The 15,976-nt window shown below is 45.4% G+C and overlaps 1 protein-coding gene across 1 annotated transcript; it reads left to right on the forward strand.

Moving 5' to 3' along the window:
• The first annotated feature begins 10,556 nt into the window (after positions 1–10,556).
• LOC135508744 (hyaluronidase-like) lies at positions 10,557–13,754 on the forward strand. Its single transcript, XM_064928974.1, has 3 exons — positions 10,557–11,486; positions 12,149–12,238; positions 13,296–13,754. The coding sequence occupies exons 1-3, from the start codon at positions 10,557–10,559 to the stop codon at positions 13,752–13,754; spliced, it is 1,479 nt and encodes a 492-aa protein (XP_064785046.1).
• The last annotated feature ends 2,222 nt before the right edge of the window (positions 13,755–15,976 follow it).

Genomic DNA, 15,976 nt, shown 5'->3' on the forward strand with positions numbered 1-15,976 from the left:
GCTCAGGTCTGCTACCTGGCTTAGCTCCACACCTCGTGTGCCTCCCCCCAAAAACATTTTTTGGGGCTGCCTCTCGTAGCTGTTGCACTGCCGTGCTGGCTTCGCCAACCTCCTTCTCCTGTAACCTTCCTTGAACTGCTCCATCGAATCCCATGCGGGCTCCGGCACTCTCCCTGGGTCGACCTCCCACCTGTCTATCTCCTCCCAAATTGTGTAGTCCAGACTCTGCTCCCATGTCCCGAAATCCTGACCTCGCTGTTGCTGTTCCTGCTGCTGCTGCCTCTGTTCCTTCTCCTGCTCTTGCTGCAGCTGCTGTTTACCACGCCGCTTGGTCCTGTTGTGGTGGGTGATTGTCGGGGTTTTACTGTGGTGAAGTAGAGGAGGAAACCCAAGCTACCTAAGTATGATTCTCAATCAGAGACAACTAATGACACCTGCCTCTGATTGAGAACCATACTAGGCCGAAACATAGAAATACCCCAAAACATAGAAAAACAAACAGACTGCCCACCCAACTCACGCCCTGACCATACTAAATAAATACAAAACAAAGGAAATAAAGGTCAGAACGTGACAATTGGCCAAACAGTAGTAGTAGTAGTATATGCCATTTACATAGCAGGCGCTTTTATCCAAAGTGACCACAGTGAGTCCACATATTTTCATACTGTATGTAACCTCAGTGGGAATCAACCACACAACTCAGGTGTTGCTAGTACCATGCTCTAACGAACTGAGCCACACAGGACCACGACCAGTTTGGAGTTTTGTACCGAGATTAGAAAATGTACCACATAATTGTGAAAATAGTACCAATGCGATTAAAGAAAACTGTAAACACATGTGAATTGGGTCTCCATAGTTATATAGACTAACATACTCTGAGTGTACAAAACATTAGGAACACCAACTTCCTCATATTGAGTCGCATATTGAGTTTTTTCTCGCCTGAGTAGCCTCGTTTCACTGCCAAAAATAAAATTAAACCATCTAGAGTTATCAAAATAACAACACAATGTTAAATACAGGTAACCTCGTCAAATAATTAACATCCAATCACATTAACCGTTACTCTCTCGCAGGAATTCCACTAACTGTCCATATGTAGACAAACATAGCTGCTGCTCGTTCCGTTTGCTCGAAAATGAATAAATGGTTAAAAAGGCCCGCGTCCATAGAGACACATATCAGCTCTACTGGTAGTACTGCTACTACCAGCATTACTACAACTGCACCTGTCAACGACAAGCACATCCAATGCTAGCATCAGTAGTTCTACATTTGTTGTTAGCCCAGCTAACATGGACACTGACAGTTGTGAATCTGATGCAGTCGAAGAGCTACTGCCCCCTCACCCGGGAAATCACCGAATAACAGACCATCGAAGAGGCACAAATATGATGAGAACTACATTGGTTTGGGGTTTATTTATATTGGGACTGGTACCTTTCCTCAGCCACAGTATGTTATATGTGCAAAAGTACTTTCTCACAATGATCGCTGAAACCTTCACTCTTGCGCAGACATTTAGAAACAAAACATCCCAACTTGAAAAATAAGCCACAGGAGTTTTTTGAGCGAGAATTAAGACGACTTTTGAGTAGTAAGACATGTATAAAAGCAACAGTTACCATTTATAAGAAGGGGCTAGAAGCGTCTTATATGGTGAGCTACCGTTTGGCTTGGACAGGCAAGCCCCATGCTATTGTGGAGGACTTAATTCTTCCTGCTGCTGCGGATATGGCTGAGACAATGCTGGGGGAAAAGGTAAAAAACAACTATACAGACAATTTCTTCATCAACACTGTTTCACGATGCATCAGTGACATGGCAGGAGATGTTTTGAATCATTACTGCTTCGCATACAAGCCAATGAATTCTATGCGTCACAGCTGGATGAGTCCACAGACATGGCGGGCCTGGCACAGCTACTGGTATATGTCCGTTACGTTTATGGAGAGTCAATTAAGGAAGACATCCTCTTTTGCAAATCACTGGAAACCAGGTATTATGAACTTGAGTGAAGACCCAAACGCGGTTTTAACAGAAAACAGAGTTCTTTAATAAAAAACAGGAATGGCATAAATCCTCTTCCAACGTAGTCAATGGAACAAAAGAACGTAGTATAATGCAGGTTGCACCTGCCATGCATGCAGACTCCGACAGGACAGGACAAGGTGGAAGCAAACGAGACGACAGCTTGCTTCTGGCATCAAAAAACACAAACAAGAATCAGACACTGAAAGTAGCAGGAACAGAGAAAGAAATAGAGACCTAATCAGAGGGGAAGAGAGAACAGGTGGGGAAAGAGAGAATGAGCTAGTTAGGGCAGATGTAGAACAGCTGAGGAATGAGAGACAGAGAAGGTAACCTAAAAAGACCAGCAGAGAGAGAGAATGAAGAGAAAGGACAGGAACAGACATAAGACATGACAGTACCCCCACTCACCGAGCGCCTCCTGGCGCACTCGAGGAGAAACCTGGCGGCAACGGAGGAAATCATCGATCAGCGAACGGTCCAGCACGTCCCGAGAGGGAACCCAACTCCTCTCCTCAGGACCGTACCCCTCCCAATCCACTAGGTACTGATGACCACGGCCCCGAGGGCGCATGTCCAAAATCTTACGAACCCTGTAGATGGGTGCGCCCTCGACAAGGATGGGGGGGAGGGACGAGCGGGGCGCGAAGAACGGGCTTAACACAGGAGACATGGAAGACCGGGTGAACGCGACGAAGATAGCGCGGGAGAAGAAGTCGCACTGCGACAGGATTAATGACCTGGGAAATACGGAACGGACCAATGAACCGCGGGGCCAACTTGCGAGAAGCTGTCTTAAGGGGAAGGTTCAGAGTGGAGAGCCATACTCTCTGACCGCAACAATATCTAGGACTCTTGGTCCTACGCTTATTAGCGGCCCTCACAGTCTGCGCCCTATTACGGCAAAGTGCCGACCTGACCCCCTTCCAGGTGCGCCGCAACGCTGGACAAAAGCCTGAGCGGAGGGACGCAGGACTCGGCGAGCTGAGATGAGAACAGCGGAGGCTGGTACCCGAGGCTACACTGAAAAGGGGATAGACCGGTAGCAGACGAGGAAGCGAGTTGTGGGCGTACTCTGCCCAGGGGAGCTGTTCTGACCAAGACGCAGGGTTACGAAAAGAAAGACTGCGTAAAAATGCGACCAACAGTCTGATTGGCCCGTTCGGCTTGACCGTTAGACTGGGGATGAAAGCCGGACGAGAGACTGACGGAAGCCCCAATCAAACGGCAAAACTCCTCCAAAATTGAGACGTGAACTGCGGGCCTCTGTCGGAAACGACGTCAGACGGAAGGCCATGAATTCGGAAAACATTCTCGATAATGATCTGAGCCGTCTCCTTAGCAGAAGGGAGCTTATCGAGAGGAATGAAATGAGCCGCCTTAGAGAATCTATCGACAACCGTAAGAATAACTGTCTTCCCCGCTGATGAAGGCAGTCCGGTGATAAAATCTAAAGCGATGTGAGACCACGGTCGAGAGGGAATGGGAAGCGGTCTGAGACGGCCGGCAGGAGGAGAGTTCCCAGATTTAGTCTGCGCGCAGACCGAACAAGCGGCGACAAATCGACGCGCGTCACGTTCCCGAGTGGGCCACCAGAAACGCTGGCGAATGGAAGCGAGCGTACCCCGAAGGCCGGGGTGGCCGGCTAACTTGGCAGAGTGGGCCCACTGAAGAACGGCCGGACGAGTAGGAACGGAACGAACAGAAGGTTCCTAGGACAAGCTCGCGGCGACTGAGTGTGAGCGAGTGCTTGCTTTACCTGCCTCTCAATTCCCCAGACAGTCAACCCGACAACACGCCCCTCAGGGAGAATCCCATCGGGGTCGGTGGAGACCTCAGAAGAACTGAAGAGACGAGATAAAGCATCAGGCTTGGTGTTTTTTGAGCCCGGACGATAAGAAATAACAAACTCAAACGAGCGAAAAACAGAGCCCAACGAGCCTGACGCGCATTAAGTCGTTTGGCTGAACGGATGTACTCAAGGTTCCTATGGTCAGTCCAAACGACAAAAGGAACAGTCGCCCCTCCAACCACTGTCGCCATTCGCCTAGGGCTAAGCGGATGGCGAGCAGTTCGCGATTACCAACATCATAGTTACGTTCTGACGGCGATAAGCGATGAGAGAAAAACGCGCAAGGATGGACCTTGCCGTCAGAGAGAGAGCGCTGAGAAAGAATGGCTCCCACGCCCACCTCTGACGCGTCAACCTCAACAACAAACTGACTAGAGATGTCAGGTGTAACAAGAATAGGTGCGGATGTAAAACGATTCTTAAGAAGATCAAAAGCTCCCTGGGCGGAAACGGACCACTTAAAGCACGTCTTAACAGAAGTAAGGGCTGTGAGAGGAGCTGCCACCTGACCGAAATTACGGATGAAACGACGGTAGAAATTAGCGAAGCCCAGAAAGCGCTGCAGCTCGACGCGTGACTTAGGAACGGGCCAATCAATGACAGCCTGGACCTTAGCGGGATCCATCTTAATGCCCTCAGCGGAAATAACGGAACCGAGAAAAGGGACAGAGGCGGCATGAAAAGTGCACTTCTCAGCCTTCACATAAAGACAGTTCTCCAAAAGGCGCTGGAGGGACGCGTCGCACGTGCTGAACATGAATCGAGAGAGACGGTGAAAAAATCAGGATATCATCCATGTAAACGAAAACAAAAATGTTCAGCATGTCTCTCAGGACGTCGTTAACTAGTGCCTGAAAGACAGCTGGAGCGTTAACGAGGCCGAAAGGAAGAACCCGGTATTCAAAGTGCCCTAACGGAGTGTTAAACGCCGTCTTCCACTCGTCCCCCTCCCTGATGCGCACGAGATGGTAGGCGTTACGAAGGTCCAATTTGGTGAAAAACTTGGCTCCCTGCAGGATCTCGAAGGCTGAAGACATAAGAGGAAGCGGATAACGATTCTTAACTGTTATGTCATTCAGCCCTCGATAATCCACGCATGGGCGCAGGGACCCGTCCTTCTTCTGAACAAAAAAGAACCCCGCGCCGGCGGGGGGAGGAGGAGGAGACTATGGTACCGGCGTCGAGCGAAACCGACAAATAATCCTCAAGAGCCTTACGTTCGGGAGCCGACAGAGAGTATAATCTACCCCGGGGGAGTAGTTCCCGGAAGGAGATCAATACTACAGTCATACGACCGGTGTGGAGGGGAGAAGTGGCCTTGGAACGACTGAACACCGTGCGCAGATCGTGATACTCCTCCGGCACCCCTGTCAAATCGCCAGGCTCCTCCTGTGAAGAAGAGACAGAGGAAACAGGAGGGATAGCAGACATTAAACAGGTTACATGACAAGAAACATTCCAGGATAGGATAGTATTACTAGACCAATTAATAGAAGGGTTATGGCGCACTAGCCAGGGATGACCCAAAACAACAGGTGTAAAAGGTGAACGAAAAATTAAAAAAGAAATGGTTTCGCTATGATTACCAGAGACAGTGAGGGTTAAAGGCAGCGTCTCACGCTGAATCTTGGGGAGAGAACTACCATCTAAAGCGAACAAGGCCCTGGGCTCCCTAACTGTCTGAGAGGAATGTCATGTTCCCGAGCCCAGGTCTCGTCCATAAAACAGCCCTCCGCCCCAGAGTCTATCAAGGCACTGCAGGAAGCAGATGAACCGGGCCAGCGGAGATGGACCGGAAAGGTAGTGCGTGATCCAGAAGGAGAGGCCTGAGTAGTTGCGCTCACCAGTAGCCCTCCTCTTACTGATGAGCTCTGGCCTTTTACTGGACATGAGGTGACAAAATGACCAGCGGAGCCGCAGTAGAGACAGAGGCGATTGGTGATTCTCCGTTCCCTCTCCTTGGCCGAGATGCGAATACCCCCCAGCTGCATAGGCTCAGCATCCGAGCCGGCGGGGAGGGTGGCAGTGATGCGGCAGGTGGCAGTGATGTGGGAGGGGAGCAACGGAGAACGTGAGCTCCTTTCCACGAGCTCGGCGACGAAGATCAAACCGTCGCTCTATGCGAATAGCGAGAGCTATTAAGGAGTCCAGACTGGAAGGAACCTCCCGGGAGAGGATCTCATCCTTAACCTCAACGTGGAGACCCTCCAGAAAACGAGCGAGCAAAGCCGGCTCGTTCCAGTCACTAGAGGCAGCGAGAGTGCGAAACTCAATAGAATAATCCGTTATGGATCTATTCCCCTGACATAGGGAAGACAGGGCCCTGGAAGCCTCCTCGCCAAAAACAGAACGGTCAAAAACCCGTATCATCTCCTCCTTAAAGTCCTGATACTGGTTAATACACTCAGCCCTCGCCTCCCAGACTGCCGTGCCCCACTCACGCGCCCGTCCGGTAAGGAGAGAAATGACGTAGGCGATGCGGGCTGCGCTCCTGGAGTAGGTGTTGGGCTGGAGAGAGAACACCACATCACACTGAGTGAGGAATGAGCGGCACTCAGTGGGCTCCCCAGAGTAACACGGCGGGTTGTTGATCCTGGGCTCCGGAGACTCGGAAACCCTGGAAGTGGGCGGTGGATCGAGGTGGAGTTGGTGAACCCGTCTTGTGAGGTCGGAGACTTGGACGGCCAGGGTCTCAACGGCATGTTGAGCAGCAGACAATTCCTCCTCGTGTCTGCCTAGCATCGCTCCCTGGATCTCGACGGCGGAGTGAAAAGGGTCCGGAGCCGCTGGGTCCATTCTTGGTCTGATTCTTCTATTATGAAAAACAGGAGAGGATTTTTTTTAAGGACTGGACAGCTTTGTGACATCAAATGGACTTTGGTGGTCAAGATGTGTTGGTATCTGTCCTGATGGTGCAAAAGCCATGACATTGAGACATCATGGAGTGGTAACGCACGTGCAAGCAGTTGCTCCCGACACCACTTGGGTACACCACAGCATCCACCAAGAGGCTCTTGCTGCCAAAGGAATGCCTGACAGCTTGAAAGATGTTTTGGACACTACAGTGAAAATGGTTAACTTTGTTAATAAAGAAAGGCCCCTGAACTCTCGTGTATTTTCTGCACTATGCAATGAAATGGGCAGCGACCATGTAACGCTTTTACAACATACAGAAGTGCGCTGGTTAAAATATTGACACTGGCCTATCTGGGTGATGCTTTTTCTCGCCTGAATGATCTGAATCTAGGATTACAGGGACTCTCCGCAACATTTGAGAGTGTGCTGGCCCTGGTGCTAGAGGGGATACACAGCTGGCAGTTGAATGTTTGAAGGGTTACGGGACTATAAAAGTTTGGAACCACTGATCTACACTGATTGAAGTGGATTTAACAAGTGACATAAATAAGGGATTATAGCTTTCACCTGGGTTCACCTGGTCAGTCTATATCATGGAAAGGTGTTCCTAATGTTTTGTACACTCAGTGTATATTGATGACCAACATATTTATGCCAATTGCACATACATGGCGATGATAATGCCAAAGATATATTTATTTTTCCTACCACAAACTATCGGCAAGGGACTTATTTCATTTTAGCTGCTCCCAGCATTTTATGGGAAGGAAAATAAAATGCTTGATGAATTACAATGCATGGTTAGCAAAATGACAGTTCATATGTCAAAGTATGAAAGTTCTATGAACAGTTCTAAGAACTGAAAGCAAGCGATGACACAAGGCACAACTGTCAGTATTACTAAGTAATCACAGTAAGAAAGGATCTATTATAATATAACGTTTGTACATTGACTGATTGAGTGATTAGGATAATTTACTTGTCAGCTCATTGAAGGTTTGAGAGAAGGGTTAGCTTCCATTCTTAAAGTACACCGCTGGTACGTTCATCTGGAGTCAATCAGCCCAGTCAGGAGACTTGGCTCCGGTTTGAGTTCAGTTGTGTCTTTTTGAGGAAAAACATGACATCAAATGCAGAGTCTTTTGTCTGTTTAAGCTCAGACATTGTTTTTTTTTTTTTTTTTTTGGGGGGGGTCTTTTTAGTGGCCAGGGCGAGTGGTGTTCCTGGAGGCACTGGGACTATTTATGGTTCGAGGAAAGCCTGAGAGACTTCACCACGGACTGTTTGTCTTGGGCAAGGATTACGGTACAGTTTGACTGACAAAGCATAGCACAGGACTCGCAACCAAGTCTTTTCCTCTTCAGTTATAACTACAAATGTACAGTGCCTTGCGAAAGTATTCGGCCCCCTTGAACTTTGCGACCTTTTGCCATATTTCAGGCTTCAAATATAAAGATATAAAACTGTATTTTTTTTTGAAGAATCAACAACAAGTGGGACACAATCATGAAGTGGAACGACATTTATTGGATATTTCAAACTTTTTTAACAAATCAAAAACTGAAAAATTGGGCGTGCAAAATTATTCAGCCCCTTTACTTTCAGTGCAGCAAACTCTCTCCAGAAGTTCAGTGAGGATCTCTGAATGATCCAATGTTGCCCTAAATGACTAATGATGATAAATACAATCCACCTGTGTGTAATCAAGTCTCCGTATAAATGCACCTGCACTGTGATAGTCTCAGAGGTCCGTTAAAAGCGCAGAGAGCATCATGAAGAACAAGGAACACACCAGGCAGGTCCGAGATACTGTTGTGAAGAAGTTTAAAGCCGGATTTGGATACAAAAATATTTCCCAAGCTTTAAACATCCCAAGGAGCACTGTGCAAGCGATAATTTTGAAATGGAAGGAGTATCAGACCACTGCAAATCTACCAAGACCTGGCCGTCCCTCTAAACTTTCAGCTCATACAAGGAGAAGACTGATCAGAGATGCAGCCAAGAGGCCCATGATCACTCTGGATGAACTGCAGAGATCTACAGCTGAGGTGGGAGACTGTCCATAGGACAACAATCAGTCGTATATTGCACAAATCTGGCCTTTATGGAAGAGTGGCAAGAAGAAAGCCATTTCTTAAAGATATCCATAAAAAGTGTCGTTTAAAGTTTGCCACAAGCCACCTGGGAGACACACCAAACATGTGGAAGAAGGTGCTCTGGTCAGATGAAACCAAAATGGGACAGGGACAGGGACAGGGAAGATGGTTAAAATTGATGGGAAGATGGATGGAGCCAAATACAGGACCATTCTGGAAGAAAAACTGATGGAGTCTGCAAAAGACCCGAGACTGGGACTGAGATTTGTCTTCCAACAAGACAATGGTCCAAAACATAAAGCAAAATCTACAATGGAATGGTTCAAAAATAAACATATCCAGGTGTTAGAATGGCCAAGTCAAAGTCCAGACCTGAATCCAATCGAGAATCTGTGGAAAGAACTGAAAACTGCTGTCACAAATGCTCTCCATCCAACCTCACTGAGCTCGAGCTGTTTTGCAAGGAGGAATGGGAAAAAAATTCAGTCTCTCGATGTGCAAAACTGATAGAGACATACCCCAAGCGACTTACAGCTGTAATCGCAGCAAAAGGTGGCGCTACAAAGTATTAACTTAAGCGGGCTGAATAATTTTGCACGGCCAATTTTTCAGTTTTTGATTTGTTAAAAAAGTTTGAAATATCCAATAAATGTCGTTCCACTTTATGATTGTGTTCCACTTGTTGTTGATTCTTCACAAAAAAATACAGTTTTATATCTTTATGTTTGAAGCCTGAAATGTGGCAAAAGGTTGCAAAGTTCAAGGGGGCTGAATCCTTTCGCAAGGCACTGTAAATGTTATATTCAGGAATTATACGGAATGCACAGTTGTTGGCCCCGCATAATACGAACGACAAAAACAAAAACAACCATATTGTTTTTTCTGTGTTAAACAGGTTAGAAAACTTCCCAGAATCAGATATTGGTCAAAAAGATACTGAAATCTATCTTGATTATTATCATTACACCATACAATGTACCTATTGCATATACAGTATACAGACAAGGATGCTCTCCTAGAAGTGAAGGAATTATTAAATAAATGAAGCAATCGCAATCCCATCAGGGGTGGATGAAAATTACGGCCGATTTTCCATGTCTCTATTGAAGACAACGTCAGGGGCCTTGTATTCTGAGAGTGGGGTCATGGTTTCTCTCCCTGGACTCGGATAAAGGCACTAATTGCAATTAGGTGTGGGGGCATCTTACACAAGAACCTGGAAAAAGTTATCCTGAAAAGAGTGAGCGTGTGTGTGTGTGTGTGTGTTTGTGCGTGTCTGTGTCTGTCTGTGTTTGTGTGCATGCCTGGTGATGGATGGGAATCATTGTCAAAACAACAAACGCAACGGTTCTAATTAAGGCCCACTCTGATATGTAAATATCTTCATCGTGGTCACATTAACGAAGGCCAATTCAAAACGTCTTTGTTAGGGCAATATGACAAAATAAGCCCGGCAGACTTGATAGATCTTGACAGGAGCACATTCAGTCAAATGGCACCTTTCTCTGAGAAGAATAGAGGACCATTGTACAGTGTGTGCAATCTAGAGCAGTGCAGCTCATTGACCCTCACTCACATGTCCTTTCCAGCCTTGATTATCCCTGCCTACTGAAGCCCATGATGTGTTTACTTTTTTCCCGCAAAACAATGTGGTGATTTCTATCCTGTTCTTTTTCCTTTTCATGTTGGGATAGGACGACTAAGAGTCTAGGGCGATGGCGCTGATTCGCCGCTGTCTGCTGGTGGTAATGTTGTGGATTGGGGTCAGAGAAGGGGCCGGTGGTGAGCAGATGAAGCAGGCCCAGGCTCCTCTTATCCCTCATCGGCCCTTCATCGTAGTGTGGAACGCCCCCACTGAGTCCTGCCGCCTTCGCTTCAAGGTGGACCTGGACCTCAGCGTCTTTGACATCGTGGCCAACCTCAACGAGACCCTTAGCGGGCCCAATGTCACCATCTTCTACCATAGCCACCTGGGCTATTATCCTTACTACGCCAGCTCTGGGAACCCCATTAACGGGGGCCTGCCCCAGAACCAGAGCCTGTCCAAGCACCTGAGCAAGGCCAGGGCCGACATCGACAAGCTCATCCCTCACAAGGACTTCCGAGGCCTGGGTGTCATTGACTGGGAGAACTGGAGGCCCCAGTGGGTGCGCAACTGGGGCTCGAAGGACATCTACCGCAACAAGTCCAAGGAGCAGATCCGGAAGCTCCATCCAGATTGGCCTGAGAGCAAGTTGGAGAATGAGGCCAAGGAGGCCTTTGAGAGGGCCGGACAGGCCTTTATGAACAATACTCTACTGTTGGCTGAAAGTCGACGACCTGACGGCCTCTGGGGCTTCTACTTGTTCCCCGACTGCTACAACTATGGCTACAAGACGCATCCGCATCGCTACACAGGTGAATGCCCCAACGTGGAGCATGTCCGTAATGACCATCTGATGTGGCTTTGGAGGGAGAGCACAGCTCTCTACCCCTCCGTGTACCTAGACTACGAACTCAAGTCCTCGGCCAACACCGTCAAGTTTGTCCACTACCGCGTCAAAGAGGCCATGAGGATTGCCTCCATCGCACGCACCGACTTCACCCTGCCTGTGTTTGTCTACTCTAGACCCTTCTATGCCTACACCTTCACGGTCCTCTCAGAGGTGAGAAGGATTACTTATAACTGGTGATGTTGCTGTTGGTTCAAGAGTGAAAATAATAGTGTTAGAACAGTGCTAAATATTCCAACACATTTTTAGCGCTTTTTAACACAAGTTAGCGCTTTTTATAATTTGTGCAAGGTTTGTATTGCCTTTCAGTCATTGTGATAAACTACCTAACCTCTGTTAAGTCACTTGTCTTGTCTCCTGCCATGTTCAGGTGGATAAAAAACTATTAATCGCTTCTGGAACTGTCACAGAGTGATGAGTGGATTGCTAAGTCTCAGCTATGAAATCTCACATGACCTTTAATGTATTTACAATACATGGGCTCCATCCAGAAACATCCCCTAGCCCTTAACCCCTATAGGCACTTGAGTAGATCTGAAATAACTGGATAGTTTAAGCATTTCTACCTAGCCCTCTGATTGGCTGGGTGGATATTGCTTACCTACAGTATTTGAACCTTTCAGGTGTATTAAAGTACCTATAGTGAGGTGATATAGGGCTTTTTCTGGATTGGGCCATGATCTCTATTTTGAGTTTCAGGGTGTAAAACATGTACCAGTCAACATTGATCACTGGAGCAGGTCAAGTATTCACCTCACTTTGACCTGAAGGGGAGACTGTTTGCAGTGTTACATCTTTTATTATGTCTCTCCTAGAGTGACCTGGTGCACACTATTGGAGAGAGTGCAGCTCTAGGGGCGTCAGGAGTGGTACTTTGGGGCTCCTCAGAATATGCTCGAACTCAGGTAAAGAAATAACACAGAAAACTATGTGAAATATGATTGTTTTTATTTATTAATCCCGGATCTGAGGACCAACACCTTTTTTTGCCTGGAAACACGTGATTTCAACTAATCATGTTCATAAAATGATAGTCTTATCAAGTTATGTCAAATCACAATTGATATTGTAATGTGATCCAAACATAGAAGTCTATAATGTACTGTACTGTATTGTACTTTACTGTACTCTACTGCACACTTAAGTAGAGTAAAGTACAGTACAGTACAGTACAGGAAAGTAGAGTATAGTTCAGTACAGTGGAGTACAGTACAGTATGGTACTCTGTACTGTACCGTACTGTACTGAACTATATTCTACTGTACTGTACTGTGCTGTACTGAATTGAACCATACTTCACTAGAGTTTCTTACAATTCACTGGGTCTAAATTCTTACAATAATTATTTTGGATTAATTACAAGCTGTGCTATTTTCAATGTTCCTGATTAGGGCTATGGCGGTCATAAAATTTAGTCAGCCGGTGATTGGTTGCTATTTCATTGGGGCCAGGAGTGAGAACCTAGATGAAGATGTCTGGTATCTAACTTGTTTGACCCAGTAACAATGGGAGATGAACTGATCTGCTGGTTTATTCTTGTCGGTTTTCGGTTGCAAGCAAGTTTGTTTTAACACGTAATCTCTCATTAGTAGCATTTTAGGAAATCCAGCGCTAACCTGCAGCTGCACATTAAGTTCTGCATGTTGGTTGCAATTGACCCAATATGTTTTTACCAAGCTCATCCTGTGTATTAGATTGACCATTTCAAGACTTGATTCCCTCCATTCCAGTTTTAGAGGAAATCAAATGGAAAGAAAAAAAGAGAAGCAAGTCAAAGGATAGTGCATGAAGTAAATGAACATAAGGGTGACATAAGGAAGGTTCATTCAACGTAACTATTATTCCCAGTGAACTGCAGGCCTATTTTTAGCTATACTTTCACAGACACCTATACTTATGCTGTGTATTTATGCTGTGCGTCACATTGTGTTTGTACCTCTGCCTGTCTATGTGCACCTCCAGAGAAACTGCCTGACCGTGAAGAAGTATATTGATGGCCCGTTAGGCCACTATGTCATCAACGTCACCTCAGCCGCCAAGCTGTGCAGCAAAGCCCTGTGCAAGAAGAACGGCAAGTGTGTGAGGAAGAGCCTCGACTCAGGAGCCTACCTTCACCTCAACCCCCGCTTCTTCCACATCCGCCGCAACCTGGGCCCCCGGGGACCCCGCTTCCACGTGAGCGGCCATCTTAACAACCACGACATCCTGGACATGAAGCACAAGTTTACCTGCCAGTGCTACCAAGGCTGGACGGGGGTCTACTGCGAGATGCCCCAGATGCCACCGCTCCCTCCCATGCCCCGACCTAGGGACAACAGCCTGCTAGGGGACATACTGGTCATCCTGTCACTTCACTTCTCCTGTCTGTGTGTCATCATGTTCCTTGGTCTCTGCCTCATCATCAAGTGCTTGATACTGTAGAGAGAGGACTACCCAGCAAACTGGGAACATTCCCAGGACATTAAATAACATTCTTATTAAGTTCCAGCTAACATTAGGATGATAACATCCCACAAACATTTTTAATCACCAAATATTTTTTTATGAGAAATGTTTCAAATGAAATATAATTGGAATGTGCTCCTAACATTCACTAAATTGTTGTGCACAACATCTGCATAAACTACCACAGAACATTCCCCTAAGGTTCACATTAGGTTGCCAGGGAATATAATAACACAACATTGCGTTAATGTTCTCAGAACTTACTGGCGCTACAAAATGTGGATGAAATAGTGGTTGTGTGGAAACATTACCGGAGCGTTCTGCTGTTTTTGATGGAAATGTTATTCAAAACAACAAGCAGGGAATATTCCTACAATGGTCTCATAAAGTTATAGTGTGACATTAAGACATGATGTTCCAAAAACATCCCCAAACAAACTTCAGCAATTATGTCTGGATTCAATTGAATAGGTTCTGAAAAATCTGCCCCAATCATTCGAATTTTAAATATTTGGAAGTAGATATATTTCCTGCCTGTCATAAAACAATTGCCAGGAACTTTAACAGAGTTTTGAAATCAATTCAATCTGACCCCAGTAGATAGATTAACATCCCAATTGCTTTCACTGGCAGAATATCTATTGTCAAAATGAATATATTGCCACGACTGAATATCTGTAGGTCAATGCTTCCCATGTCTCCCCCTTCTGGCTATTGGGATAAAATGCATATTGTGGTTTCAAAATGTATATGGAAAGGTAAGCAATCCTGGATAAAAATAAAACCTTTACAAATTTACAAAGAGGGAAAGACGTAGGAGGACGATACGTATCAAACTTTTAATTGTATTTCCAGGCACTGACATTTCGTCCCATCCTAAATTGGTTTACTGATATTTCCCTTAAACAATGTAAACTACGTTTTGGTCCTATTGTTGCTCATACAATTTCTATTTGGCACATAATGGGGTGGCAGTGTAGCCTAGTGGTTAGAGCATTGGACTAGTAACCGAATGGTTGCAAATTCAAATCCCCGAGCTGACAAGGTACAAAATCTGTCATTCTGCCCCTGAACAGGCAGTTAACCCACTGTTCCTAGGCCGTCATTGAAAATAAGAATTTGTTCTTGACTTGCCTAGTAAAATAAAGGTAAAATAAATAAAAAATGGTTTGAGAACAGTCCAAGATTTGAAATACACATTTCCAAGCATCTCTTTCTTTCTATATTTACAACTTTGGTCAGCTATGCTGGCCTATGGAGTATCTCGGGAAACCCAACTTCCAAACCATCCAATGATGGGATTTATATATAAATGATCTGGGCTACCAAAAGGACAAATCTCTTTCGTATATAAACAACTTTTGGAAAGCTCATATTCAGAGTTAGCCAATACAAAATTATGGTCTACAGATCTAAGTGAATTTGAATAACCCTTTAACTGGAAAAGAATATGGAAAAACATAACCTTAGAATCCCATAATCCGAACCATCAATGTATATATTTTACATTTGTTCACAGACTGTATTTAATACCAAGGAAATGTTTTACTATGAAATTGGCCATAATTTATTTTGTTTTCTTTTCCTGTATATACAGAATGTATTATTACTTAAACTCTAAAATATTATCAAAACTATCAATACTTTGTAGTTATGTACCTTTTGTAATGTTTTTTTCTTTAAAATGTTTCTTCTTCTTTTGAATGGCAGCCCATAGGTTAGGTAAAATAATGAATTGACAAAATATGAACGGAGTATGAAATCATAAACATTTAAATATTGCACCTGTAACCCCCCCCCCCCCCCCCAATGGAAGAATGACAAATAAAATACACATTTGGTCAAAAAACTAAATGACACATAGTGCGACTGTTAATGGAGAAGTCATCCTAAATACCTAAAACAAAATGAAGGGAACATTCCCACTAGACTGTCATGAAGTTATAGTGTGAAGAAGGCACAGTGATGGCGAAACATTAAATGACTGGGAGGTTATACATATGGAGTGTGCGACTCTCTTTGCTTGTATAGCTTACAGTTTATTCACCTCTACACTAAATCATTTTGCGAGAGTCTTATGAAGTTATTCTGTAACGTTATGACATGATGTCCAATGATGTTCTAAGAATATACTTCAATGATAATGGAAGTGGCTCTGAAAACGTCACTGCAATGCTCTGCCAATATTGATGTGCCAT

This window comes from Oncorhynchus masou, chromosome 22, assembly GCF_036934945.1.
Source record: "Oncorhynchus masou masou isolate Uvic2021 chromosome 22, UVic_Omas_1.1, whole genome shotgun sequence".
In the NCBI taxonomy this organism is placed as follows: Eukaryota; Metazoa; Chordata; class Actinopteri; order Salmoniformes; family Salmonidae; genus Oncorhynchus; species Oncorhynchus masou.